This window comes from Mycteria americana, chromosome 5 (genome assembly GCF_035582795.1).
Source record: "Mycteria americana isolate JAX WOST 10 ecotype Jacksonville Zoo and Gardens chromosome 5, USCA_MyAme_1.0, whole genome shotgun sequence".
NCBI classification, from domain to species: Eukaryota; Metazoa; Chordata; class Aves; order Ciconiiformes; family Ciconiidae; genus Mycteria; species Mycteria americana.
This window is the reverse complement of record NC_134369.1, coordinates 29,572,849-29,599,592: the sequence shown is the minus strand read 5'-3', so window position 1 is coordinate 29,599,592 and position 26,744 is coordinate 29,572,849. Positions and strand designations below refer to the sequence as shown.

General features: G+C 37.8%; 1 protein-coding gene across 1 annotated transcript in view; it reads right to left on the bottom strand.

Moving 5' to 3' along the window:
* MYBPC3 (myosin binding protein C3) overlaps nucleotides 1-26,744 on the bottom strand; it is a 65,212-nt gene that overhangs the window by 31,533 nt on the left and 6,935 nt on the right. The window contains exons 2-16 of the mRNA XM_075502615.1: nucleotides 24,294-24,560; nucleotides 21,617-21,712; nucleotides 21,278-21,364; nucleotides 20,949-21,097; nucleotides 19,843-19,960; nucleotides 18,384-18,432; nucleotides 17,078-17,122; nucleotides 13,234-13,290; nucleotides 8,106-8,129; nucleotides 7,056-7,222; nucleotides 6,066-6,198; nucleotides 5,831-5,833; nucleotides 5,265-5,389; nucleotides 4,535-4,640; nucleotides 330-496 (exon numbers count right to left, since the gene is read on the bottom strand). Of these exons, the coding sequence (XP_075358730.1) occupies nucleotides 330-496; nucleotides 4,535-4,640; nucleotides 5,265-5,389; nucleotides 5,831-5,833; nucleotides 6,066-6,198; nucleotides 7,056-7,222; nucleotides 8,106-8,129; nucleotides 13,234-13,290; nucleotides 17,078-17,122; nucleotides 18,384-18,432; nucleotides 19,843-19,960; nucleotides 20,949-21,097; nucleotides 21,278-21,364; nucleotides 21,617-21,712; nucleotides 24,294-24,560 (1,593 nt within the window). The remainder of the gene's footprint in view (nucleotides 1-329; nucleotides 497-4,534; nucleotides 4,641-5,264; nucleotides 5,390-5,830; nucleotides 5,834-6,065; nucleotides 6,199-7,055; nucleotides 7,223-8,105; nucleotides 8,130-13,233; nucleotides 13,291-17,077; nucleotides 17,123-18,383; nucleotides 18,433-19,842; nucleotides 19,961-20,948; nucleotides 21,098-21,277; nucleotides 21,365-21,616; nucleotides 21,713-24,293; nucleotides 24,561-26,744) is intronic.

Sequence of the window (26,744 nt, the reverse complement as noted above, 5' to 3'; positions counted from 1 at the left end):
ACAGTTGGTGGGGCTTTACTGGGTATAAAAGGCTAGGGCTGAGCAAGCTGTTTGTGGAAGGGTGAAATATGAAGGGAAATCCACAGCATGCAGGGCTTTAACAGGACTGATAGCTAAACGCCTGTTATTATCAGGGTATCTGTTACATCCGGCACACAGGTCCGAGTTCTCCTTGAGGCCTTTATTATCAAACCTTATGCCCCTTATTAAGTCTTCTTTTTCCCTGGCATGGGGATTATGCTACCCCTATGCACTATCCTGGAGAAGGTTACCTTCAGCCTGTTTTCATTTTTCAGCTTCTCTGGTTCTGTAATATTTCCTGTGCCTACCTTGTACAATTAGTTCAGCGACTGATACCCCACCGTTGGTCTTCACGGTGTAGTGTCCACTATCCTCCTTGGTTGATTCATTAATAATTAGATATTGCTTTTTTCCATCTTTCTTGAATCGGTATTTGAATGTTTCTTCCCGTGTCAGCTCAATTCCGTCCTTTTCCCTGCAATGCCAAATAGTGTTGAGTCACTTTTCTATGGTTGGAAAAGGAGAGTAAGAGTCAGCTCAGTGTTACTAGAGATTGGAAGACACAAGATAAGTCCACTCTTTGTAGCATTTCAAGTTAGCAAAAAAGAGACCATTGCACAAATGTTAGTAAAACAAAAACAAGAATGCTTCTAGCTTGGCCGTTAATTTTCACCAGGTATTTGACTTCTGGTTCAAGAGAGTTAACTCACAAGGAATTACTTGATTGTTACTATTTATGTGCTATAGTATGTTAAATGCTGTAGAAGATACAGGGATGAAGGCACACTTCACCAGCAGGGAATGCACTGTCTTAAAAGCTGCCATCGGGTAAATGGGACTTGCTGGGAAATTACATAGAGTCTTAACTTTCCTGATGTGAATTATAATTGTTATAAATTAATGGTTTGTGGGCATCAGTAAAAGAAGACAATTTTAGGATGGATTTAAATGAAGATGTGTTTTGGATTTTGTAGCCCTTTCCATTCAAGGATGCCACAGTATATTTAAGACATTACTAAATTAAGCTTTGCCATCCAGCCTGGGAGGAAATTTAATTATTGTAATTTCCAGTCATCATGAAGGAAACGAGCAGAGAGGATTCATGCTGTTCAGTCAAGGTCACACAAAAATACATACAACTTTTTAAAGATTTCCTGTTCCTAATCCTAAATAAAATAAACAGGCTACAAGAAAATAACTTGGAATTTCTTCAACTTACTCCTTTTGTAGCATTTTATATTTTTCATTATTATTTGAATATATTCATATTATGCTACCTGAATACTGCTGCAGTTTGTAAATAAAAAAGTTTTTCTCTTTGATACTTACTCATGTGGAAGAAGAAATAGAAAAGTTGTTACGCTTTTAATAGAGTAAGAATTTTCTTTCTACCTTGTGTTATTTGTTACCAGTGACTATTCAGCTTACCAATGAGCTTACAGGATAGCAAATTGAAATGCTACTTAGGGTCTCATTAAAATACTATAGCTCTCATCTCTAGGTAGATGCATGCAAGGAAAACTTTTCCCTCTGTCGGAGTCTGCTGAAGTAAATAACAAGATCAAAACTCTAAGCAGAGACAGGAATCCTACAACTTGTGACTTAGATGTACCTGCTGCAACTGCATTTCAAAATACCTAGTTACTCCGTCCTAACTGTTCTTTAGAGCACAGCTTATCGGAACTTATAGTTGGTGTAGAAGAAGACTGCCCTCCCTTCCAGATCACAAGACTACAACACTAGTAAGGGAGGAAACAGGTTGCCTATAAAAATCACGTGAAACACAGTGCTTACTGTTACGCCAGGATAATGTTTCCCCTGCTTGCTGAGTGGCAAGAGTCTGAGCCCCCATGCAAGATGCTCTCCTAAGGCTGATATTCTCATTCATGCAGATTAGTTCTGGAACAAGTGCTACAATGCGGTGTGTAAACCTTTGCTGAACTGCTGAGATGGACTGTAATCCAGAAGTCCCTTCACACTGCTGTGGCAAAACCAGGCACATGTGCTGTGACTAGTGTTCCAAAGCACAACTTTTTAATTTATTTTTTGGTGATGTATTTTGACACATGGCTCATCAAAGATATGTAAATGTTCTATTCAGCCATTGGTAAGAAAGAGATGTCTTGAAATCTTTTCTAAATAATGAAAATAGATTATTTGCAATGACTAGTGTCTTAAATCCCTGGGAAGGGAATAGTATACTTAACTTGTGTTTGTTTTAGTGACCAGCAAATTGCTGATGCTGTGTCTGAGTAGAGTGTTTGTGGAGGGGTGTACTGACAAATAGTGGAGTGATAAAACTGTAAACCTCAAAAAAGAACTCCCAGATATCATTTGACTTAAAATAATACACTGCTCCAGGGAAAAGTGAAAAACCTCATATAAGGTAATATTACAGGCCTTCCTTTGGTAACTAGAGCAATGAAGTAGAAGAATCACTTGATATTAAAGTGTAAGTGGAGGATTTTATAGAACTGTAGAAGTGTTGGTTTAAAGACCACCATAGGTCATCTGGTCCAGCCTCACACTTGAACTAGTGCAATAATAGGTAGGTCAGTCATGGTTTAGTCTATTCAAGTCCTGAACATCTGCAAGATCAAATATCTGTTCTCAACTTTGCCACTCAATGCCTCTTTTCTGTGTCTGGAAATGCTTTCCTAGCTCCTGTTTAGAATGCAAGGATAAATTGGTTACTGTCTTCTGAGATATCACTGATGTAGGTACTATGTGATAATGGGAACACACAGATTTATTGTTATTACTGCATTATGATAGTTTCTTTTCATTTGCAGCTGATAAGATGATACATCCAGCATTCAGAGATGGAAAAATCAGGTCAAAACTATGTATTTTATTACATCTTTTTCTTCAGGAATTATATGATTTCCAAGACCATCTGAAGTTTAGAAATAACTATTCCATAGTACTGCCTAATAATAATGTGAGACCTTTCCGAGTGATGAAGAGAACATTCTTTCCTGATTACTATGAAGAGACCCACATAATGAATTCTCCAAAACCTAGTCTGATGGCCATGCCTAAGAGGCTATAAGCCTTATTTCTGTCTTGTGCAAGTCACATAATTGCTTTTGTTCATGTGCTTGTGGTTTCATATCCCAGGTTTAAAGGGTGCAAGAGCTATAACAGGTGCCCTGAGTTAGTGCCTGTTACTTGGCTTAAACTGTTGAGCATTTCCCTAATGACCCATAAAACTGAAACTCTTTGTCCATACTGTGTTTCATGTTTTCCCTCGACCCTTCTCTACATTGTCCAGAATGCTCCCTTTGTTGCCAAAAAGCATTGACTGAGTCTCACATAATAAAACCAGTAAAATACAGTGTAAATGTCTAACTGCTCAGTTTTCTGTTGCTATGATTTGAAGAGTTTCTCTGACCACTTGCTGCATTTCAGGCTGAGACAGCTGCTGGTTTGCCCTTGTCACACCAAATGCCCATCCCACAGATGCCAGCTCTGCAAGATGAATGGGAGTTGTTCAAAGGCATAGGATCAAAGTGTGGCAGCTGCACTGTGCTCTGAGAGGGACAGATCTGGTTGTCCCCATCTCTTGTGACCAGGCATCTGTAAGCAGTTCCTGAACAATAGCATGTGTGCGTCTGTGCATGTGGCTTTAATAGTGTAATGCATACGCTGTACTAGCTCTTGGGCTCTATTTAAATTCCCTGTTCCTTCCTTTGGGAGAGCAGATGAGTGTTTGGCACTTTCCAGGAATGTAATGGGCATTGTGGGAACAGTTGATAACCACGTGCCTGAAGCTGTTAACAAGCACAAGAGAATTTCATCTGGTCGAGAAATGAAGTGAGAACAGTGTGTGTAAGACCTGGTATGTGAGCACTGCCTGCTGTGCTTGCCCAAGCAGCATGAACCTTCCAGCTTCCGCTCAGCTGGAATGCCCAACAAAATGAATTCTATGGTCTAAATGTTTGTCATCTTAATCCTGCTTGCTGCATGTGCATAATGACTGGCTTTGCAGGATCACCACAACAGATATGTTAAAATAAGTCAATGACCTTCCCTCTCTGTCTCAAGAGACACTAACTTTTTACCTAAGAAAAAAGTACTTTAAAAAAAAAGCGACACACAAACCTCACTGCAGTTGAGAAGACCAGAAGATTCCATAAAGTACAGCAAACTCATCACAATACAGATCTGATTAGTCTGGGCAATAGTTAGACATTACTGCCAACTGTTTAGAAAACTTTAAAGCTAACAGCTCAGTACAGTCAGTAGCATTCTGTAAACACTGAACAAGAAATTCTAGAGACCATCTAAAATATCTATACTTAATTTGTTTTCTACCATATTCTGGCCTCTCAGTTCCTCCTCAATGTTTGACATGTAGGAGGAGGATCAATCTTTTCCTGAAAACAATTATGTAGGATGCCTTATTCCTTTTTATTCCACAACTCTTGTCCACAAACACTGGTCCTAGAATGTCCCATGGAGGGATATGGTTTCATGTTGTTTATTTTTTTCCCCTTTTCTATTCCCTTACCATTTCACAGTAGCTCCTTCCTCAGACACTTCACACTCAAACTCCACTCTCTCTCCAACCATCACCATCTGGTCCTCCAGTGGGTGAGTGATCAGGATTGGAGGTTCTGGAAATGAAGAGACTTTTATTAAAACAGTATTCCGAAAGACTGAAGACCAGAGGTAGATTTCACGACTCTGCACTCCACAGGAAGAATCCCTGGCCAAATACACGGTGATGCTCTCTGTGTTGGAACTTAAAATTTACTATGCTGGATCACATTATCAATATTATCAAATGACCTTTTGGGTTTTGCTTCATGAGACAGAATACAAACACAGGGTTAATCAGTTTTCATATATATTCTGAAATTCTAAACTGGGGGCATTAGTTTTCTGTACTACTTGATCTGCTTGTAGAGCTTGAGGAACATGTTTATCTTGAGCAGAATCAAATTTGTAAAGTAAGTTTCTAGCCCTATCGTTGGGAAGACATAAATCACTTTACAAATGAGAATTAATGGTAATTATTACTGTGCTGTTTTCCTGTGCTTTCTTAGTTGCAGCTATAGGGAAAATTTTCATTCATTTAACTGTAAGAAAAATATCGACTTCAATAGATGTCAGAATTTGTTCATATATTTGAGAACTTCCTTTCCTACGAGATTAGTTAATCTGAGAGTAGAGACGGTGACAGTAATTCAATGCTAAATGTTAGGGGAGATCTCTTTCCTTTTGCTACCATTGCTCACCTTTTACAAATAATTCTGTGAAGCTCTTCTCCTCCCCTACCACACATTCATATGCTGCATCGTCGGCCAGAGAGCAGTGGTTTATGGTCAGTATTCTCTTATTCCCAACAGCCTCAAAAATATATCTGAAAAGAGAAGCTAAGTGTAATTACCAGAGAGTAACTCCTTTGGACCCAGCCATTGTCTTCCCCTGCCTGGCAGAGAAAAAGGTTCCTACTTTTTTTCTGACATCAGTGGCAAGGTTTGTTAAGGCTCAAGCACTGTATCCCTGCTCTGGTGCAGTGGGCAGCAGCAGTGTTTGAAAAACTAGCATAGGAAATTACGGGGAAATCTTCATACAAGTGTGAGACATACAAACTCCTGTGAATGGTGTTGGATGCTTTTCTAACATCTAGCCATACAAAAAACTTGACTACCATTAAAAATGCTTTGTCGTGGCTTCAGCACAAAATCACTGGAAATTGGTTTTACAAACAAGCTACACTGAAGTATATCCCGTATCAAGAGAAAGTAATTTTGAACCCTGGATATACACATAAAGATCAGAATATAATCTGAGGACTTACTTGCTAGTAGGTAGATGTAAGCATCCAGTTCCATGTGTAGGTATATAGAGCAGAGGGAAGAAAAAGAAAAACTCATGAGAACAGCAAACTGACTCTGAGCCAAAGCACTATGTAGATTCTTTCTCAGTTCCTACTTCTCCCTATTTTATTCAATACTTTCTAAGAAAAGCTAGTTTTTCCACTTTGTCCAAGCTCTAGCTCATTCCTTTTTGGATTTTCCGTATTTCTAGTTTACCTGCCGCTCACTTGGATCTCCTGTCCATTCTTCAGCCATTTCACATCAGCATCTGGGTTGGCAACTTCAACCATTAATTTAATCTTTTGCCCTTTGTCCACTTGGTAAGCTGGATCCAGTTTCTTGAGGAATGCTATGATGAAGAATGATTTAAAAAAACAGAAGAATATCTTAATCATTTTTATACTTAACATTTTTTTTACATTCTCTCTCAGGAAAGTAAACCTTTATTCCCTTTCCTGTTGTTTACCATCATCTTAAACTTTCCTCACTTTCTGCATCCCTGTTTGCATTTTTACCATTTCTGTCTGTTCTTCATCCTGTTCTGTTTTCTGTTTTTCCTTAATGTAGGATGAAAAACATGTGATATAAACTAAAATAAGCAAAGTAGAATATTCTAAATCAGATGTGAGTATGTACTTCAACACATCCTAAATAGAGTTACAGCTATGTCTGCCCATGTGGGAAAATGATACTGATCTTCCCAGTACTAATGAATGGCAGTTTGCCTTCTCTGTTTCAAACTTTTAAAACAAATTAGTTAAAATTAATTTTAAATTCATACTTAATTAATTTTAAATTCATACTTCACATCTAGAAAAGGCTCCAGAATTCCAAATGTATCATCCCAATGGAAATTATATTCTTTAAAGGTATCACTGATGCCTGACATATTGACCAGTTTTGGGGCTGAGGGGTGTCGTCGTTTTATGTTCAGGGAAAGATAAGGGGCAGAGCAGAAGAAACCAGTAAAATGAACAGGTTCAGAATATCCAGATTTTCAGAGCAAGGTAGCTCAGAGCTTTGGCCATAGCTTTAATCTTTGGTAATCAGCATTTCACGTGTAAAGACTATGTAACAATTGGAATAGGAAACTCCTATTTCTCATGCTCTTGTATCTGGCTGATGTCCAGCTGATGTTAACATTTCAAGAACTCCCAAAGAAGAAGATATGAACACATATATTTGGAATAAATACAGCTCACCAACCTGTACTTTTTTTCTCTTCCTTCTTTATGCGTTTGAGGCGTTTCAGCATCCCACGCAAATCTGTGATACCGTACTGAAAAGCAATTTTCTCGTATTCAGAAGGAGGAGCTTTCCTCAGGATTTCCCAGACATCAACATCAGATTGTGATTCAGATTTTGCTTCACCTCTGCAGAAAGGGATTAGAGTATCTGAATGCCACTATTGAGAGGATTTAAAAACACCCATAGGCTTGGCAAGCTACATATTGGCTTGATGAAGCCATTTCTTAATAAAAAATTTAGCAGTCTAACTTTTTACTATAATATTACCTAAAATAACAAAATAAAACTGGTGACTAGTTTTACTTATATTTATATATACAGTGATTAAAATCCAATTGCTGTCCTGAAGGCTTTACTTTCTAATAGCCAAAGCAAATAAATATTAACTTCCCTGTAACGATGGGTAATGGAAACACAAGGAAACTTATTTTCCTGTCATGGTCATACACAAAACATGTGGCAAAGCAACGAACTGAACTGATATCCTGAGAACGCCTTAGAAACAAAGCAGTTGGTTTATGTTAATAAGAAGCAAGTCCTTTTCTACTCAGAACATTTTTTCTCTTCACTAAAATGAATCACAGATTATTAAAATATTTATCGTCTATTGTAAAGACAATTGTTGGCTATAGTAATCTATAAAGCATAAATACACATAGACTGGTGAGTAGTGGCAAAGAAGACAATGTTTACAATGGACTACTTACAGTTTAACCAAAGAACTAGTGATTATCACAGAATCACAGAATCATATAGGTTGGAAAAGACCTTTAAGATCATCGAGTCCAACCATAAACCTAACACTGCCAAAAACCACCACTACACCATGTCTCTAAGTACCTCATCCAAACGTCCTTTAAATACCTCCATTATGGAAGAAGTAATGTTTAGTTTAACAAAACCAAGTGAAAATTTAGTTATCTGGCTTTGGGAAAGGCATTCTTTTTCTGTCATCATATTTTTTATTTAAAAGATCATAAATAAAAAAAGAAATTGGCGTTACCTTACCGATTTACTGAGCGCAAGAAGCTGCTGTACTCCAGAATGATGCAGAGAACCGTTTGGAAAAACATGAAGCATCCCGATGGACAAGAAAGAGGGCATCATGTGTTAATACAAAAGAGCCATGAATGTAATCTTCACCTTTAGCAGAACATGCCTGTGCTTCAGTAGCAGGGAGATGAAGGAGCTCATGCAAAAGCTCTGAAATAGGCTTAAGAAAAATGCTGTTCCCTATTGAAACCAAACTCACTCCCACACTTTGTACAGTTCCACTCTGCAATATATATTATAAGTGTAAGCACTTCTGCTTATTCCTCATTATGGCTGATAGCCTTACAGGGAAACAAATAGCTCTACTTTGCCCTGTCGTCATGGAGTTGTTGCCTGTCATAGTTTGCATTTTGGTAAACAGAGAAAGGATGAAAGAAGTAACATTTTCTTCAAATTTTTTTAGGAAAAGGAACTTCCTGTGGCTGTTGTTTCTGATATCACCAGGACCAAGCAGATTCCAGTGCAGCAGGACACACCCTTATAATGAAGCCATGTTCAGTGGTAAACCCCAACAAGAAGACAAGTTATGCAGCAGGTAATGCAGAGAAAAGTGGAGGATTATTGGATGTATTTCCATTTTTTTCAGGAAAACGACAATCCCATTAGTCTGTGAGAAATATTACTACTTAAAAAAGCATGACTGTACTGAGTCTAGACAGCAGGTATAACCAAACATTTCTGGTACTACTTTTATTGACCAAAAAAGGCTTGCTTGCAACAAGAGCGCTATGTTTATTAAAATACTGCAGTGCGGCTTGGGATTTCCAGCACCCTTGTAGCTCTTGACCAGAAAGGAAGCAAGAGAAGAGGATTTCAGCTCAGTGTATATGAGCTGCAATATGGCATGCAATGTCTTATATCTTTGGAGTGGGTTAGCACTTACTCTTGTATTTGCTAGTGCTAGTGAGAAGCCCTCACTAGCACTCATTGAATTGATAGGTGTATCTGAAGTTTGGACTCCTTGCGATAAGTGCAGCTTACTGGGTATTTGCTTTGTTGTAACAGTGCACCAACATTCCTCACAAATTTAATCAGGACTCCTCCTCTCTATATCTCTATCATTTTGTTTGGGGCAGCTACAAATGGTTTGTAGTTTTGCCTAGCAGAAGGCAGGACAATTGAACTGATTTGCCAAATAGACCAAGATTTTTTTTTTAAATGTAAGTAGTTCTTGGGCTAGTTGCCCTGATCATATCAATGAGCAACTTTAAAATATTTCTAAATACGTGTAAATTGGAATAGATATATAACTACATGAAACTAGGAATATATAATATTTCTAATATGTGCTGAGTTCTTTGTACTAGTACAATTAATGTTCTGTGGAGCAAACTGTATCTCAAAAGGACATATAAAATCATAGGAAACAGGAAAGACTTAACATTCAAATGTTATTGTTTTCCCTCAGGCACTATATAAATATGGGTGGTCTCTCGGTCTATCTGCCTACTTATATGCTCATCTGTATACACCCCTTTACCTGGAAATTTGCAGGTAGGATTATTCATGGGGTTTTCAAAAATATTTTGTGTGAGTTATTTTTAAATACATAATGAGAAAAATCTTTCAATTTGGAAGCGATCCCACAGTCTAGTATATCTCACTATGGAGAAGACTTCCTTAATTTTTTGCTTTAGCTTTTCCGTTACTCAGTGTCATCCCATTGTTGTATCTGGCAATACTGTTTTGGTGTGCGCAAGCTGAAATACAGGAAATCTGACCATAAGCAAGAGTATAGTCTCTTCCTTGGAAATACTAATATTTTCTAATTACGGGGAAAAGCTTGTAAGTGGCATGTAAAATGGTACTAAAAGCTAAAGTTTGTAATCTGTATAGTGTTTAATTGGGTTCTGAAAAAGAAAAGAAAAAATGTCTTTCTCTGCCTCTAAGCAAAGGTTTCCCCATCCAAGTACTCCTTTTCACCATTTTGTATTTGTTAAAACATTCTCTTGGATCCCATAAACACACAGAGTTTCCACAGGTAGGCTGTACTCTTCCACTGCCATCAGAAACTAAGCAGTGAACGAAAAGTAATAGAGCGCTTGGACTCCTGAAGTTCTCCCACCCTTACATTACTCTCCCTGATGTTGGGGATCCTTATTCAGAGTGATCACCTCATAGGTTAAGTACGCACTTGGGGGCATTAAGATGCAGCTTACTGAACCTGCTGTAAATGGAATATGCAGCTGATACGTTTTAAACATATGTGGAGGGGTTAAAAATAGTTTTGTACATCCCAGAGATGGTTCCTTCCTATCCCATTACTGTCAACTGATTGGACCCTGTCAGCTGTCACCTCCTTCAAGGTCCCTGCTCACTATCCCATTTAATAGTTCTGTGACAGCTGAACTCTTCCCTTCCTCTTCCCAATGACCTCTCCTTGGCCCATGACACCTGTATGTCAACACCAGTTAATTAAATCACAGCGACAGGAGATATAGCACTAAATGAAGCTCTCTTTATTATGGTGGGAATGTTCATTACCTCTGGATTGAGGGGCACTTGTAAATTAGGTGGGACAAAGCAGAAGTGATAAAAGAATAATCTTCAATTCTGTTTGATTCTGCATTTTGCATTGAGATTTCCTCAGCATGACGTCCCTTTTTCTGTTCTATTTTAATGAAGAATACTTTCAATCCATGATGAGTTTTTATGCCTATCAGTTCTCGTTAATATAGGAGTGGTCTTCAACCTGTGGTGTGCAAAGCCTGAAGGATCCACAAATTACTTCTAGTGGCTGTAAAAAACAACTAGGAGCAGTGAATTTATCAGTATGCTTAAATTCACTAAACAGAGATTTGTAAGTCAAGAAAGGTCAAAAACACTGATAAAATGCAGTGAAATTTATAAGCTTCTTTTAATGAATTATATTTCTAGTCTAACAAGTAATGAGTAGTTAAATCCACAAATTGAACATTTCTGGAAATACTGGAGATTTTTACTACTTTTTAGAGTTCTATCACTGTTCAAAACTAATTATGAAAGCAGAAGGGAAAGGCACTAGGAGAGGGCCTCATAGCACTTAGCACTTCATTCCAGCTGGAGTCACTGTATGAAATTTTGCAAATATTTTCATGTGGGCCTCCTTTTATTTGAAAATTTTAAAAAGAGATCAACAATTCTTTTTTGCCTTACATTTTCTATAGAAATGAGAATGTGTGTACAACTACTCTATTTCAGCTCTCAAACCTGTACAGTTTTGATTACTGCCATTATTCAGAAAGCATATTTTCCCTACTTTAGAATTACAAAAAAATTCTAATGCACCTTTTGTTTGAGACTTCGCTGGGGTTCATGATGAAACAAGAAACTTTGATATCAATGTCAGCTATAGAAAGTTTCATAGGTGTACTTTCTGTCTTGTCTAGCTGGCCCCCTTGAGAGTTCTGGTTGTAGTGTTACTGCAAAAGCAGAATTCACTTCTAGTCGGATACGTTGCATATTGCATAATACAGGACTTCTTTGTATACCTATGTGACCTTGTTTGCCCCACTGAAATTTGGGTCAGTTAACCTGAGTGAAACATGAGGCTATTGTGGCTTTATTGCCTTCTGTAACCAAGCTACTTCAGATGTCTACCTGATGCTGTACTCTTTGTGAAGATAAGCCACTTTTTGTAAATCGTGATACCAATACCTGAGCAGAGATAGAACACAGATTCACAACAACGTTCAGCCAAGTAGTTGATTGTGAAAACTTAAACTGAGCAAGGTTAGATTTGCAAAACATGAGTCTAGTGACAAGTGTTTATAATAACTTCAGGAGCTGGAAAGACAGAGTGAGCGGCCGGGGGCAGTGAACAGAAAGAAGCATGCTTGGAGTAATGGAATGATAATGAGCAATGGAAACTTTACTTGGAATAAAAAGAAATGTTTCATAACAGAGAAGCCTGTACAGTTATGGAATAAGTGACTTCAGTAATACGTTCACTTAACATGTTTAAGGGTAGATGCAACAAAACTTCAGAGCACATTTGATAGGCACCAGCAGGCATATTATGCAAATGATTTTTATGATTCTCATTTCTGTGACAATAGGAATTTAAAGCAGCAGGTTATTGAGAAAAATGTGGAAATTCAAGGACAATTTAAAACTGCTTATAAAAGAAAGTAATGCTGAAAACCAAAGGCCATTCAGAGAAATACATTGATTTCTATTGAATGATCCACCCTTAATTTCTACTAATTGTTTAAAAGCATTTCTGTCTCAGAAATTGGTGGCTGATAATTTTCTTTCATACTACCTAATTTTTATCATACTCTACATGTAAGAAAGATAAAAATGCATGCATTATTTCAAAACAAATGGTTCTTATATTCAGTTTGACCCATGCATTTATAATAAATGAAATAGAAATCTTACTCTCTGTTGGCAACAGTGGAATCCAAAATGTCCAGATTAAGATGGTGGTAAACAGAGAAAAACATAAGTAGACAGGTTATGAAAACAGATGTGACAAGGAAGGATGAGAATGGGAGAGGAAATTCCACCAAAAAAAGTGAAAGTAAAAGCAAGAAATAAGAATTAGATTTGGAAGAGTAAAAAATATTTCTATAATATTTATACAACATAGAATATCTTTTTATATATATGATAAACAGCTATATAATATATAATATGCAGTTGTATAGTGCAATAGTAACATTTAGATATCTAATAAAAAGGCTTGTCCTCCCAGCTCTCTGACGCAAAGTATTGTGAAAGCTTAGGACAGAAAATTCTTAATAAGGCAGCATGATAGACAGGTACTGTAAATTGTTGTTCTGTTTTGGGTTTTTTTTAACGAAAAGTGCTGATGGAAGCATGTAATAACCCTAGTCCCAGCCTCTCCCATCTTGGGAAAGATCAATCTTTTTTTTTTTTTTTCTCCTCCAGTATAAACCTAGAAGAAATGCAGCAAATGCTGAGTATTTGCGGAAGTTGCCGTAATTACCTGTCATCCTTTTCCACTTAGACCTGCTTTAGGAAAACTAAAAGGATTCTGAATTTATGAAACTTTCACTTATTCTAGTTTTAGTGTTTTCAGAGTTGTTCAACAGAAGCTGGTTACTTTATTTCTCTAAGTCTACGGATTTTTACTCACCTCTTTTTCAGTAGGGCACTAAAATTAAACTCTCCACCTTCTTCGTGTCCCTCGGTACTGTATAGTAACAGAAAACCATAATTAGTTTCAGAAGGAAATAGGAATAGCTTGTGAGACTACATCATTATGTAGATGATATATTTTTGTCGGGAAGTAGTAGATGGGTACAGAATGACTTAGAGTGTGCACTGACATGGATGGTGACTTAATAGGCTCTTTGCCCATATTGGTCTTCATGTAGGTTTAAGAAACATATCTAATGAACTTGTATTTTTTCTGTACTGATTATGCATAAAGTTGTACAGGGTATTATTTGGTGGTCATATTGATCTGGAATGCATTCATTATAATAAAGATGTTGCAGAAACTTTCCTTTAGAATCATTAGTGCTTTTGGAAAGCTGTAGTTTCAGGAATGTGGGTATTGTTTACAGTGTGGGGCAGTATTTAACCAACCGTTTTGTGGGACTTCTTACAATCTGAAATCACATTTTTTTTCTAGTATTACCCCAGCTGTAATTGTTTCTTAAGGCTCTTTGTGATTCCAGAATTCGTTATACTGAAAAAAGTGTCACATCATTGGTGCTTGGGAGAGTTAAAGGAGGAATTCTGTGATCTGACTTTGATTCTGAGATGAGGTTCAATATGCAGTTGTTCAACAAGCATCATGGCAAGCAATGTTGTGACAAATTGATTCGTGAGAACAAGAAGCAACAAGCAGGAGTTTTTTGATGTGTAATTCTGTCTGTTACATATGGTGAACTCAGATGGAATGCACAATGTTATTTTGGTGGTCTGAATCAAATGTGTTTTAGCTGTGCTTCTGAACATTTGAAGTACAGATCTACTCTGAAAACTTAGCGTAAAGTCACTAAAATCACTTCTTTGCGTTTAATTCCTAAAAAATCACTTCAGGGATTTGATATAAAAGTCTTGGGAGCTACACTGGATTTCATGACCATTGATTATTCAACTTAGCAAAAAAAAAGGTCTTTTTTGCATTCAGACAGGGTTTAGAAAGACAAAATGGATTTTCTTTATCTCAGTCAGTCTCCCATCATCAATCTTTAGCTGCCCCTTGGCATGTCTGTTGTCTTGAGTGTAAGAATCTGGTGATGCCGTCTCACAGCATTCAGATTCTTCCAGCAGCAGCACCTTGTATTTAATTATTGTTTTATACACACACAATAAAACAATAACTTAATTATTGTTTTATTCTTTTCTCTTTTACTGGTGGTAGTGGTAGCCCATAATGCTGTCTCTGTCAATACACAGTGGTAGTTGCTTCAGGTCAGTCTGTCTGTAGAAGTGTAAACCAGGATGCCAGGAAAACTCAATATTGCAGGAACAAGTATTTTAAAAAATAAGAAAACAGGCTCAACAGATAAATGATGGGCATTTTAAGAGTACTGTTAATAAAATGGAAGAGAAATGAGTGTCAAACTTCTTACGCTGCTTGACAATGCAAGGTTAGTGCGAATAAGTAACAATTTTGAATCAGTGTAATCTTGAATATGTTGTGAGAAGAGACCTTTTTACTAAGAAAGTACCTTTTTTACTTCTGTGATTACTTTCAAGATAGTACTGGAAAGGATAATTTTCTGGGTATAATGCTCAAACAGAAAAGTGTATTTTTGGCCACTTTGTTCCCTACTTTCAGAAGATTTTCAATATTTGCATGCATAAAATGTACATGAAAATCACTAGTATAATCCCAAATTTGAAAAGGGCTTCTTGTGATCAAATATTCAGGAGATCAGAATCTACAGCTGGGAGAATAACTAGTCACCTTATTGCTTCCCAGCTGGTAGTTAAAGCAGATTTTCAGGAAAGCCCAGCAATTAATGTTTAGCTTTTCTGAAGAATAAGACCCTAATTATTGCTTCAACATGCATAGAGTTAAGACTAATCTCAGAATTCCTATTTTCATTATGGTAGAAGGCATTGGGACCAAAAGAGATAGGGTGGGAAATTTAATCATAGAAGAAGAGTAGAATCATTAAGGTTGGAAAAGACCTCTAAGATCACCTAGTCCAACCATCAGCCCAACACCTCCATGCCTACTAAACCATGCCCTGAAGTGCCACATCTACACATTTTTTGAACTCCTCCAGGGATGGTGACTCCACCACTTCCCTGGGCAGCCTGTTCCTATGCTTGACCACCCTTTCAGTAAAGAAATTTTTCCTAATATCCAATCTAAACCTCCCCTGGCACAACTTGAGGCCATTTCCTCTCATCCTATTGCTAGTTACTTGGGAGAACAGACCAACACCCACCTCGCTACAAACTCCTTTCAGGTAGTTGTAGAGAGCGATAAGGTCTCCCCTCAGCCTCCGCTTCTCCAGACTAAACAACCCCAGTTCCCTCAGCCGCTCCTCATAAGACTTGTTCTCCAGACCCTTCACCAGCTTCGTTGCCCTTCTCTGGACACGCTCCAGCACCTCAATGTCTCTCTTGTAGTGAGGGGCCCAAAACTGAACACAGTATTCAAGGTGCGGCCTCACCAGTGCCGAGTACAGGGGGACAATCACTTCCCTACTCCTGCTGGCCACGCTGTTTTTGATACAAGCCAGGATGCTGTTGGCTTTCTTGGCCACCTGGGCACACTGCTGGCTCATGTTCAGCTGGCTGTCAACCAGCACCCCCAGGTCCTTTTCTGCTGGGCAGCTTTCCAGCCACTCTTCCCCAAGCCTGTAGCATTGCATGGGGTTGCTGTGACCGGAGTGCAGGACACGGCACTTGGCTTTGTTAAACCTCATGCAGTTGACCTCAGCCCATCCATCCAGCCTGTCCAGATCCCTCTGCAGAGCCTTCCTACCCTCCAGCAGATCGATACTCCCACCCAGTTTGGTGTCATCTGCAAACTTAGTGAGGGCACACTCAATCCCCTCATGCAGATCATTGATAAAGATATTAACAAGACTGGCCCCAAAACTGAGCCCTGGGGAACACTGCTTGTGACCGGCTGCCTACTGGATTTAACTCCGTTCACCACAACTCTCTGGGCTTGGCCATCCAGCCAGTTTTTTACCCAGCGAAGAGTACACCCACCTAAGCCATGAGCCGTTAGCTTCTCTAGGAGAATGCTGTGGGAGACAGTGTCAAAGGCTTTACTAAAGTCCAGGTAGATAACACCTACAGACTTTCCCTTATCCACTAGGTGGGTCACCTGGTCAAAGAAGGAGATCAGGTTGGTCAAGCAGGACCTGCCTTTCCTGAACCTATGCTGTCTGGGCCTGATCCTCTGGTTGGCCTGCACATGCCTGTTGAGCGCATTCAAGATGAACCGCTCCATAATTTTCCCTGGTACCAAAGGAAATGTAATAATACTAGGTTTCATTCAATGATACTGATTTTCCCCGGTACCAAGGTACCTAGTAATGATAGTAGGATAAAGAGCGTGCCAGGAAACAACAGATTTTCATGTACATGTGTGTTGGTACATTTCTGTGAGCAGTGGCAATTTTAGTCAGGATGTGCTCAGTAGAGAGGAAACCATGCAAAACAGAGGGGGTAGACATGCATATAATTTGAAGTTACTTTTTTTCTTCTAACAACGGTGAGAAGATGCCGCTTGCCAAACACATGCCTTTTCTGTAGATGAATCTGCCTCTCACTGAACTATCAAACTACTCTTTTCATTACTTATACTCATCTTACATTACTACTTACTTGTATTTATTTGTCTCATATAAATACTACATACTATAAACGATGATTTATTTGGAATTTAAGCTGCAGCTAGTAATGTGGGTTTTTTTTTCTTTTTTTTCTTTTCCTAAGAAGAGAGAGACAGTTCACTGTTAGACTCGAATTTGTCTGCTTACACAGGCAGTGGCTACCTGAGAAAGGCTGAAGTCATCCGTCTCCCCCCTCCTGCCAGGCTCCTGAGGGTATCAAAGAAAAACCTTCAGATTTAAACAGTTCAGTTCAAAATTTGTCTCCATTCTTACAGAAGAAACTGAAAATCTGAACAGCTGAAGCTGCTCACACTGATACACTTACTCTGAACTGATTCTAAATTATTTTAATTGTGCTAGCAAGAAGAGAAACTCTTGAAGTCTAATTTCACCGCAGTGAAATAACATGATCCATCTATGCACTGAGTGTCCTCTATTTAGTAAGCATCACAGTGAGGCTGGTCAGCTACCTATAGATGGATTTGACCGTAGATAAATTCTGCAAGCCTTTTTTAGTTCTTCGTGATAGAATGCTAAAAAAAACCCTCTCATATAAGAATAGCACTTATAGGGAAAAGCTCAAGGAGTTGCCACAGATGATTTGTGTCCTATGTTAGAGAAATAGATGTCTGTTGGGATATTCTTGGTCAAGTAACATTGCAAAAATATATAAAAACTAAAACAAAAACTGAATTACACAAAGGGAGAAGAAATACTCAACAGTGAAAAAACACATGTTGTTAATGTCTAAATAAAAAAAAACAATTTTGCAAATTTTACTAACAGAAGGGAACATTATTTCATTAAGTCATATATCAATTCAGACAGTATTACAGATGTGGGGAGAATAGCCTTTTCAACACCAGTGCAATACCTTGCAGTTTTTAATATCTAAGACCGACATATACCTGAGTTTTTACACAGACACTTACAGTATCGTCTTCATTCAATTATTATAGAACATGAAAACAAATATAATCAAAATGCTTGTATTAATGTTGTCAGTGATACACTGCTTACAGAGCTCACATCAGACTCCACTCCTTTGTTTAGCAAATGTTTGTATTAAGGTACATGTAGTTACTCAAGCCAGGCCAGTTCAAGACTAGGCACTACAGAGAATCTTTTCCTTCTCTATTGGTCTATGTCTGGAGTGCTCTTTACAGGTCTGGAAAAAAAGTGCTGAAGTTCTTGGTAGAATTATACACATTATCAATTGCATCACTGAAGACAAGCGTGATTGTTATGCTAGTACAAAGTCTAAACTCTCTTAGACGATTTCTGGGAGTTGTATAGTATTATAATAGTAGAAATATTTTCTTAATAGAAATATTTTCTTAGTAGACATCCCTATTTTTGTGCTTGTTTGTACAACAGCTTTGCTTTTAGTTAGTTTTGTCTAGGAAAGTAATGAATTCTGCATGGAAGTATAATTTGATCTATGTAAGTTTCTACTGTACATACTCACGTGCGTCGGAAGGCAGCGCGAATATCCAAGTCTCCAGTTACTGGTGCTTCTGATGTGACAAAAAGTGATGAACAAGAATGGGAGAGCAAGTCAAAATAATGCAAAAATACAGTGCTATTTCTAAAGCTTTTCCTTTGAAGATTTTTTCCCTAAAGTTCTTATATTTTAAATTGTGATCAATTACATATTGAAAGATGGAAGCATCATCTTCGAACATGTAGCCTTCACTAATTAGCTTTCAACACCCAGTGTTTCATGTATAACTTAATTCTGTCTCATGCTTCATAATAACCTGCAGAATGATGAACCGTCTTATCTCTTGTTTGTCAGTTCTCCTGCTGGTAAATTTTAGTTTCAATACTGGCTTCACAGGGTATTTAAACCCTAATGAGAAAACCACTGGATATCAACTGAATATTATTACTAATAATAAATTGTAATCCATCCTCTGAAAGCAAAGGTAAATTCCTGGAAATATGTGAAGACGTACAGAAACTCCATCGAGGATGTTGCATAGAGAGAGCTTTGTTACTCTGTTCTGAGCTTCTGTTGGTATGAATAGGTGTACTGCTACTACTGGGAGAAAAACTGCTTGCAGTCACAGCTCCTAAGTCTTATGAGTCCTACAGCCAACTAGTGAAACTTCAAAAATGAACACTGCTGACTGAGTAACTTCAATAAACTTTTGTCTTTGCTCATTGGTTGCTGAATGCAACTTAATGTTGCAGTCCCTTCAACAGAACCAGTGAAACAGGAAATGGTCCAAATGTTCAACTCTTTCAGGTGGTCCGTGCTTATACTGTTTTACCTAAACTCTTCCACACTAGGGGGAAATTGATGTTAAGATGTCGTTCCTTTTCAATTGCTGATAAGCTTTTCAGTATAGCAGTTGTGAGTGTGGCACTATGTATTGTGTAAAATGAATCATCTAATCTTAAAGCAATTTTATATCACAAGGTGCTTCTGCATGACTTGAATTTATCAGGAAGAAAGGAATTGATAATAGTGTCACATGTCTAAATATTTCCATTTCCCCCCTTTTTTTTCTTTTCAAGTATCCATTTTTATTACTGAGCTTTTGCCAAAGTAAGAATGGACCTCTCTTTTATTCTAGTGGAATTAAATATCATGAGAGAATGGAGCAGAAATCAGAATAAAGCCAGAGAAAAGCTGGGCTGATTTGCATCTTTCTGTGTGCTTTCTTTTAGAGTATCACAGTTCTGACTTGAGTGACATCCAAGTATTACTTCTAATGTTCTATATCTCTGCCAACCCATCCCAATCCTCATCTGTTGGCCTCTGTAAGTGTACCTGTAGCTCTTCAGGTCTACACTTCAGATCTATGCTTGTCTAGTAGCTACTATGTCCCAGAAAGAATTGTCAGTGGGCATACAGGAAGAAAAAAAAAATAAAAGGAAGAAACAAGGTGGCAGGAATCTTACCAATGGTACCATCTTACCATTGACTGTCAGGTTGAAATTAGAACTATCAAACTTGTCCTTGGTGGACACCTCACATCTGTACCCTCCTGCAAAAGTCATGTTTGCTTCTATGATTTCCATTTCAAAGGTGTACACCTAGAACAGACACCAATGATACAATTCATAAGTTAGAAAATGAAATGGCGAAATACAGAGAAAGAGAGAATGCAGCATATTAAGGCAAGGAGAGAAATAGACAAGGGATGAAATATGCCGCTGTGTTGCTTTAGAATTAAGAACCTCCTGAGCAGGTGACTCATTACTGTCATAAAAAGTACATATACCCTCCCCAATTCTGTAGGAACAGCTAAAGAGTATTTAGTCTTCCAGACTAAGTACAGGTCTTCCAGAGGATACAATGTTATATTAGCAAACTATGCTGTTGTACTGGTGCATGCAGTCATCACATACACTAATTGCATGTACACTGGAAACAGGAATACAGCTTTCATTAAACAAATACAGCCTCTACCCAGAGTGTATACAGTAAATTTAAAAATTCAGCAACAGGAGCGGCTAATGTGAGCAAGTCTGTTCTGTTCCATCCAGGAGAGGGTAGTAGTGTTTCATATACCACACAGGATGAGAAGTCATGGTACGGACTCTTTTTTTCCTGTTTGGGTATCTTTGAATGCATTTGTGGTAAAAATGGATCTTACTCAGCTAATTAAGGTAGTCTAGACAATGCAAGAGAACAATAAATTCAACACTAATAGCTGAATGCTTGATCTATTAAAACCAAGATAGACCATACTTAAGTATTTGTCTGATTTATTGTTTTCTTTTAAATATAATGAGTATTAGTTGAGAGGAAGATGGAGGGAATACTGCAGTAGATAGTGCAAAACTGCTCCCCTAGTCCTCCAGACATTTTCTTATTTCATCATAGATAAGGTATGCAAGGGTCTGTGTGTAGCGTTTGTTTCTTGTCTGCATGGACAAAACATAGACTTCTATGCATAAGCGTGGCATGGTGTGTAGCTTTGGGTACCTTAATGTCAAAACATTCCTATATTAGCTTATATTTTCCCCAGATTAAAGATTAGTATCTAGAAGACTGAGAACCTTACTCTGCCAATTGTACCTTTTTATTTCGATCATAATTGTCATGTAGCTGGAGATGTTTCCCCACTTTGCTTCCCAGGTCCATCCACTTTCCTTTGAACCATTTCACTGATGGTTTCTTCAGCAGGCTCTCACCTGCCACTTTGGCAGTGAACGTGATATTTCCACCTTGTAAGGGAAGTAGGTTAAAATAAGATTATGGATAGTGTTATATCACTGTTATATCACTGCTGTCAGTTATATCTGTTTATCTGTTATATCACTGCTGTCATCCTGTACATGGAGAGCTAAACAGTCAAGCAACAGGTACAGTTTACAAACATCACTTGACTCACATTTTGTACTCACCAACAGTAACTTCTCCATCCTGGGGTCGTGTCACAAAGAGCCCAATAGGGTCCAGAGGCTCTTCTGGTTGAGTCCCAGCAGATGCCACTGAAATAAACGCCAGAATTACTAGTTAGAACTTTCTGCATCAGCTTCTGTTACAGCCTATGTAGTGAATTTGTTAAGTCATTTCAAAATATCTCAATATCTGAGATTCCTTATTCTTTATTTTCTGTCATTCATCACTAGTGTTCCGCTTTCAGCTACTATCTCTATCTCACTGACTCCAAGGACTCCCTGTGCCTGTTCTTCCCTTCTGTTAATGAACCAGACTTGATAACAGTGTTAGTTCTCTGTTACCTTCTGTGTTTTGGCTGCTTTCTGCTGGTGGAGCAGGCGACTCTGAGGCAGCTGGGGCTGGAGCAGCTTCAGCAGGAGTGACTGTCTCACTCTTTTCTGGAAATGAATGTAAGCCGACATTAGAGAAAGTCATATTTCTACTTGCTTTCTGAAGAAATTTTGCAAAAGAACAGCTTCTAATATACGTTAGGAAATGCAGAGAAATTAGCTGTGGTTTTCTAGAACTTAGAGGACGTGCTGGAAGGAGAGGGCGCCTACTGAGAATGGATGATGAGGCTCGCTCTTTTGCTGAGTTTGGAAAGAACTGATGCCTGGGTTTTTAAATTCTATAGTCTTGATGTGTAGAAACTTCTCAGCTGATGAACAGCACTATTATTTGATGTTAACTTCAGTGGTCTGAATAGAAAAGGTTAATGGAAAAATGATGCAGTTTTTATTTTTGTAAACAGTTCGCTTATTCATGAGATTTTATTTAACTCTGCTGTTGGAATGTAGTATTCCAAATGCTGTTGCTGTGTGCGACTTGGGAAAAGCTCTAGACACTGCTAGTAATCAATATGGAGAAAGTATTTTAAAAATCCGGCTATCATTTCTTCCCCTGGCTCATGGAAGTTTATGGCCTCTCAATTAAACCATGACCTCACAGACAAATTCAGGCAAATGCATTTGGCACAATGGAGAAGACAGAAATGTATGAAAAGGGAGTAGGAGTGAGCAACTGGGGCAGATGGAGGGAGGTAGAATTTCTTGAAACAGATCAGTTGCAGAAGGATTTTATTTTTTTTCCATAGGTGGCGGAGCCACTTCCAAAGGGCCTTGCCTACCTCTCACACAACTCCCACATGCAGTTTCCCAGCTCTTTGCAATGTCTTTTCTACCAGAGGTTTCTGGCCCTGTTGTGTCATGTGATGACTAATTTGAGTGGCTCCTCTGTCGCAAAGGGAGGCGGCTGTGTCTGGGCAGGTTAGGGTTCCATTTTTTTGATAATGAAGAGCTGAAATTATTATTGTTTGTGAAAATGACAAGGGGTAATCCAGTTACTCTTTCACAATCTAATCTTAGTAAGGTCTGAAAAACAAGACAGTATCTGTGAACATATGAACATGAGTCAACTCTGCTCTCAGAAAATTTATGCCTTTTACCCTAAACTGTATTTGTATCTTAAAAGAAAACAGTGTGATTTTAAATTGGTATTATTTTAATACTTAAGTATCAAATTCCACCACTTTTATTGTTAGAAGATATCCCATTAGATCTTGTCCAAATAAATTTCAACTCAATTTTTACTGGAAAGAACTAAACTTTATTCTAGCTAATGTAGTGTAGATGCTCGCATAACTCAGATGTGTAACTGTTTAGAGGAGGCTTATTTTGAGGCATCAATATATAATGTATACAGGAAAATTCTCTCTCCTTTGGCATGCTGATATCTCCATCACCAATGTGTGCTTGTCAGAGGTGTATTGCTTTTAGGTAGCGGTTACACTTCCAAATTCAGTAACTCTGTTATTTGTAGGCTGCCTACCTGTAGCAGGCTCTACCTGCCACTAACCTGAAAGCCAATGAGGAAGATATAACTAGGATAATATGTACCTGTTTACTTTCAGGATGAGATAGTCAGCAGGATCATACTTTTATATGCTCTGACAGCTGGTAAATTGTCCTAATCCATACTAGGATTTCCCCTTCCTCATAACCTGTCATGCACTGCCTTTTCATCTGGAACAGGATGTCTTGTCTCCTGTTAAATATTCACCAGTATCTTTTCAGCTGACCAGAAGATCTCACTACCATCATGTTGCCAGAATAAACAGTGACAGCAAAGGAGAAGAGGTGATATAAACAATCTGAGTTTAAGGCTTTTCACCGAAATAAAAAGGGAAAATTAAAATACCAGAAATGGTAAATGGGGACCATTTTGGAGGGGGAAAAAAGGGATCGGGAATGTCAAAATGTTTCAAAAAACGAGTGATTTCATCTATCCTCAGCATCTTCAGACATTTTTCATGAGAAAATTCCAGAGAATTTGGATCTTTATAGTTTTTCCCAGGAAAAGCCTGAGGAAGTTTTTCAATTTCCCATCTAACTGATCTTTTAATGCATACAGAGGTAGTAACAATAGGTGACATACAAATAATAGGTTACTCTTTGTATTCAAGTCCTTCTTGAAATATGTATTTTTATTAGCAGGTGATTTTGAAACAGTTTTTGGGAACGTATGAGCTCCTAAAAACATTACAGAATAACTTGTAAATTTTTTGTCGATTGTTACAATTCTTACAAAAGTATTTAAATAATTTAAAAAAACCCCCACAACAGGGCTAAGATGCAGGCATCTTAGTTTAGGTCAGCTTAGGTTAGACTAGCTTTGCTTTGCTTTTCAATAGTTAAGTTGAAAAGCTTGACAGAGAATTATAAAGATGTACATTGAGGTTTCCTCTGTGATCTCCACTGTGTGGACTTCTGACATCTGGAAATGGGTGTCTTAGCCACAGAAAATTTATTCCTCAGCTTAACATTAATGAGTAGCTCCAAACAACTGGGCAAAACAGATGTATTGCCCATACAGAAATTTTACAGTGTTAAGTTAGACTAATTTCCATGGACCTCATTCATGAAGTTTGCATGTGGGACTGGAAATACTGATGAAATTAGCATTGCTTAGGAAACACTGTACCTGGTTCCTTGACCTTGAGTTCAAATTTGACCTTGGAACTTCCAGCTATTACAGCATATGTCACATCATCTTCTTTTCCTACATTATTGATTGTCAGTGAATGCTTGTTTCCTTCTGCCTTGATGACATATTTCTCACTTTCAGTAATTTCTGTGCCAGCTCGCTGCCACTTCACCTTGATGCCGGCTTTTTCTGTCTCTGCTTCAAACACAGCTGTGCTTCCGGCTGTCACCTCTGTTGTCTTTGGCTTCTTGGTAAATGCAGAAACTAAAAAAAAGAGAGAGGGCTCACTAAAATGTGTTTTGCAATTGTGGCATATCTGGTGTAGTCAGCTGTTGTGGCTGTAACAGCTGTCTCCTTTCTCTCCCATCTGCCCATGCAAGATATAAATTACAACACTTTCCACAGAGAAGTTGTGGAATTGTCTTTGTGTTTTTCGAGTTCTGTCTCTGACAGAGACGTCATAGCTTCTCCATATTGTCATGAAATAAAATGGAATGGATAGCAAACTCATCTCACTGTCCATCTTCCTCCTTCTTTCCCCCATAATGAGCTCTGATTTTTCATAAGTGAATGTTTTGGTCTTTAACAAGATGGTATGATATGTATTCTTACATATCAAGCTCTCTGCATTAATTTGCCACGCAGTTTTATTTAGAAATATTAATTCTGTCCTGGCAGTTGCTTAATACAGTTGTTGAACAGGATCAGGATCCTGTTCCTCCAATAAAATTGCAGTTTGTGCAGTAACCTGTGTTACCACAATTATATACCACAATTAATTAGTGGTTCGTCTTTGGTCCTTCTGTTTTGACTGATCAAGGCTTTAGTGGAAAGGGATGCAGGTTCCTATGATGGCCCTTGTAATTTTATCCCAGCTAAAATAATATCTATTGTTGTTTGCATTCAAATGTTTAGTTCAGCATTAGAAGTTGAAGTACGTGCCTACGTAGCACTCTACAACAACTAGTTTTCTAATTAATTACAAAGTGGATCAAACTATTTCCTCTGTGTGTCAAGAAGCACTTATGATGCTTATAATGAGAATTAATTAAATTATTAATATATGGGATGAACAAGCCTAAACCAAATGATCTCTTTTGGTTCATATGTAATCAAAGTAGCACAACACATAGGAATTTGGAAAGCAAGCAATGTATTGTGATTTTGGTCCATGAGTATCCTAATCTTTCTCGAGATTAGATTTTAGTAAGGTAACTTATTTTGCTAATTTCTTTACCCTGATTTATTTATTTAGATTTCTTCAACTTTATTTTGAGTCAAGTTTTTCATTTTATGCTCATGTTTTGGTCTTAATGAAATCTGTTATCTTTTTGCTAATTGCCATGAGCTATGTTCATGTATAAAAATACCAGTAATTAACATTCTGATTCATACACTAAATGGTTTTTGTGCATCATTATGTCATCTTTTTATTGACTTACCCCTGCATAACCACGCTTTTATAAAATATTAGTAATTCCGTCGCATTTAATTATACCTGTCACCTCTGTGGCAAATTGTCTCTTCTACTTGGGCAGCAACAAGAACTCTTTGAAACACCACAACAATGGTTATAATTAGCTTTAAACTTTTGATTCTGCTTTATAAAAATGAAGGGAACATGGCATAGAAATATTTTAAAATAAATAGTTTATAGTCATGTTCAAACAGGTGCTTTAGTTAGTATAAATGGTATATTACTAATAATCCCATCTGTTCATTGCACAAAATCTCTATTCCTGTAGCATGTCCTCAGACTGCATATATTAATTGACCTCAGTGGAGTTACATCTGCAAAGATTTCATCTGATGGCCTTTGGACTTTAGTCATAATACAGTTCACGTTTCTTGCATTGTTTTGCAAAAGATTCAAAGGTGCTTAAACAGCAATTAAATTATCAATTACAAACACTTTTAGAATTGAATATGTATTGTATTTGCTCTTTGTTATATAAAACCCCTAAATTACATTTTTCTCTTTTTTTCTTTTTCCCCCGCATTTTATATATTTGATGAAAAAAAAATTTGGTTTGCACTGAGCCTAGAGCTCAGCTTGACTGAGCTCCTGTTGTAGTCTGCATGCTTTTCTTCCATGTTAAGATATAAGTGTGTGAAATTTCCTCAGGGAATGGGATGTTCCTGCATGCTTTTGTTTGAGTTTTTTTCTAACCTTGGGCCTGTAAGTGGTGTAATTGTTCTTAAACAGGATACAGTACTGTGTAGAACATAGGGCTCTATACTATAGCGTAGTACTCAAATGCCTGTTATCAGTTGCACATCTTTTGATGTAGTATTGCACTTCAGTAAATAACACAGCAGGGTATACTTTGATACCGTGAATAACTGCAGAAGAGTTATTGTAGACAGCAGGTTTGATGTATAGAATTCAGAAGAAATGTAAAAGTGGCCAGGCTACCGCACAGCGGGGAGCCAGGTCAGTTCTGGAAC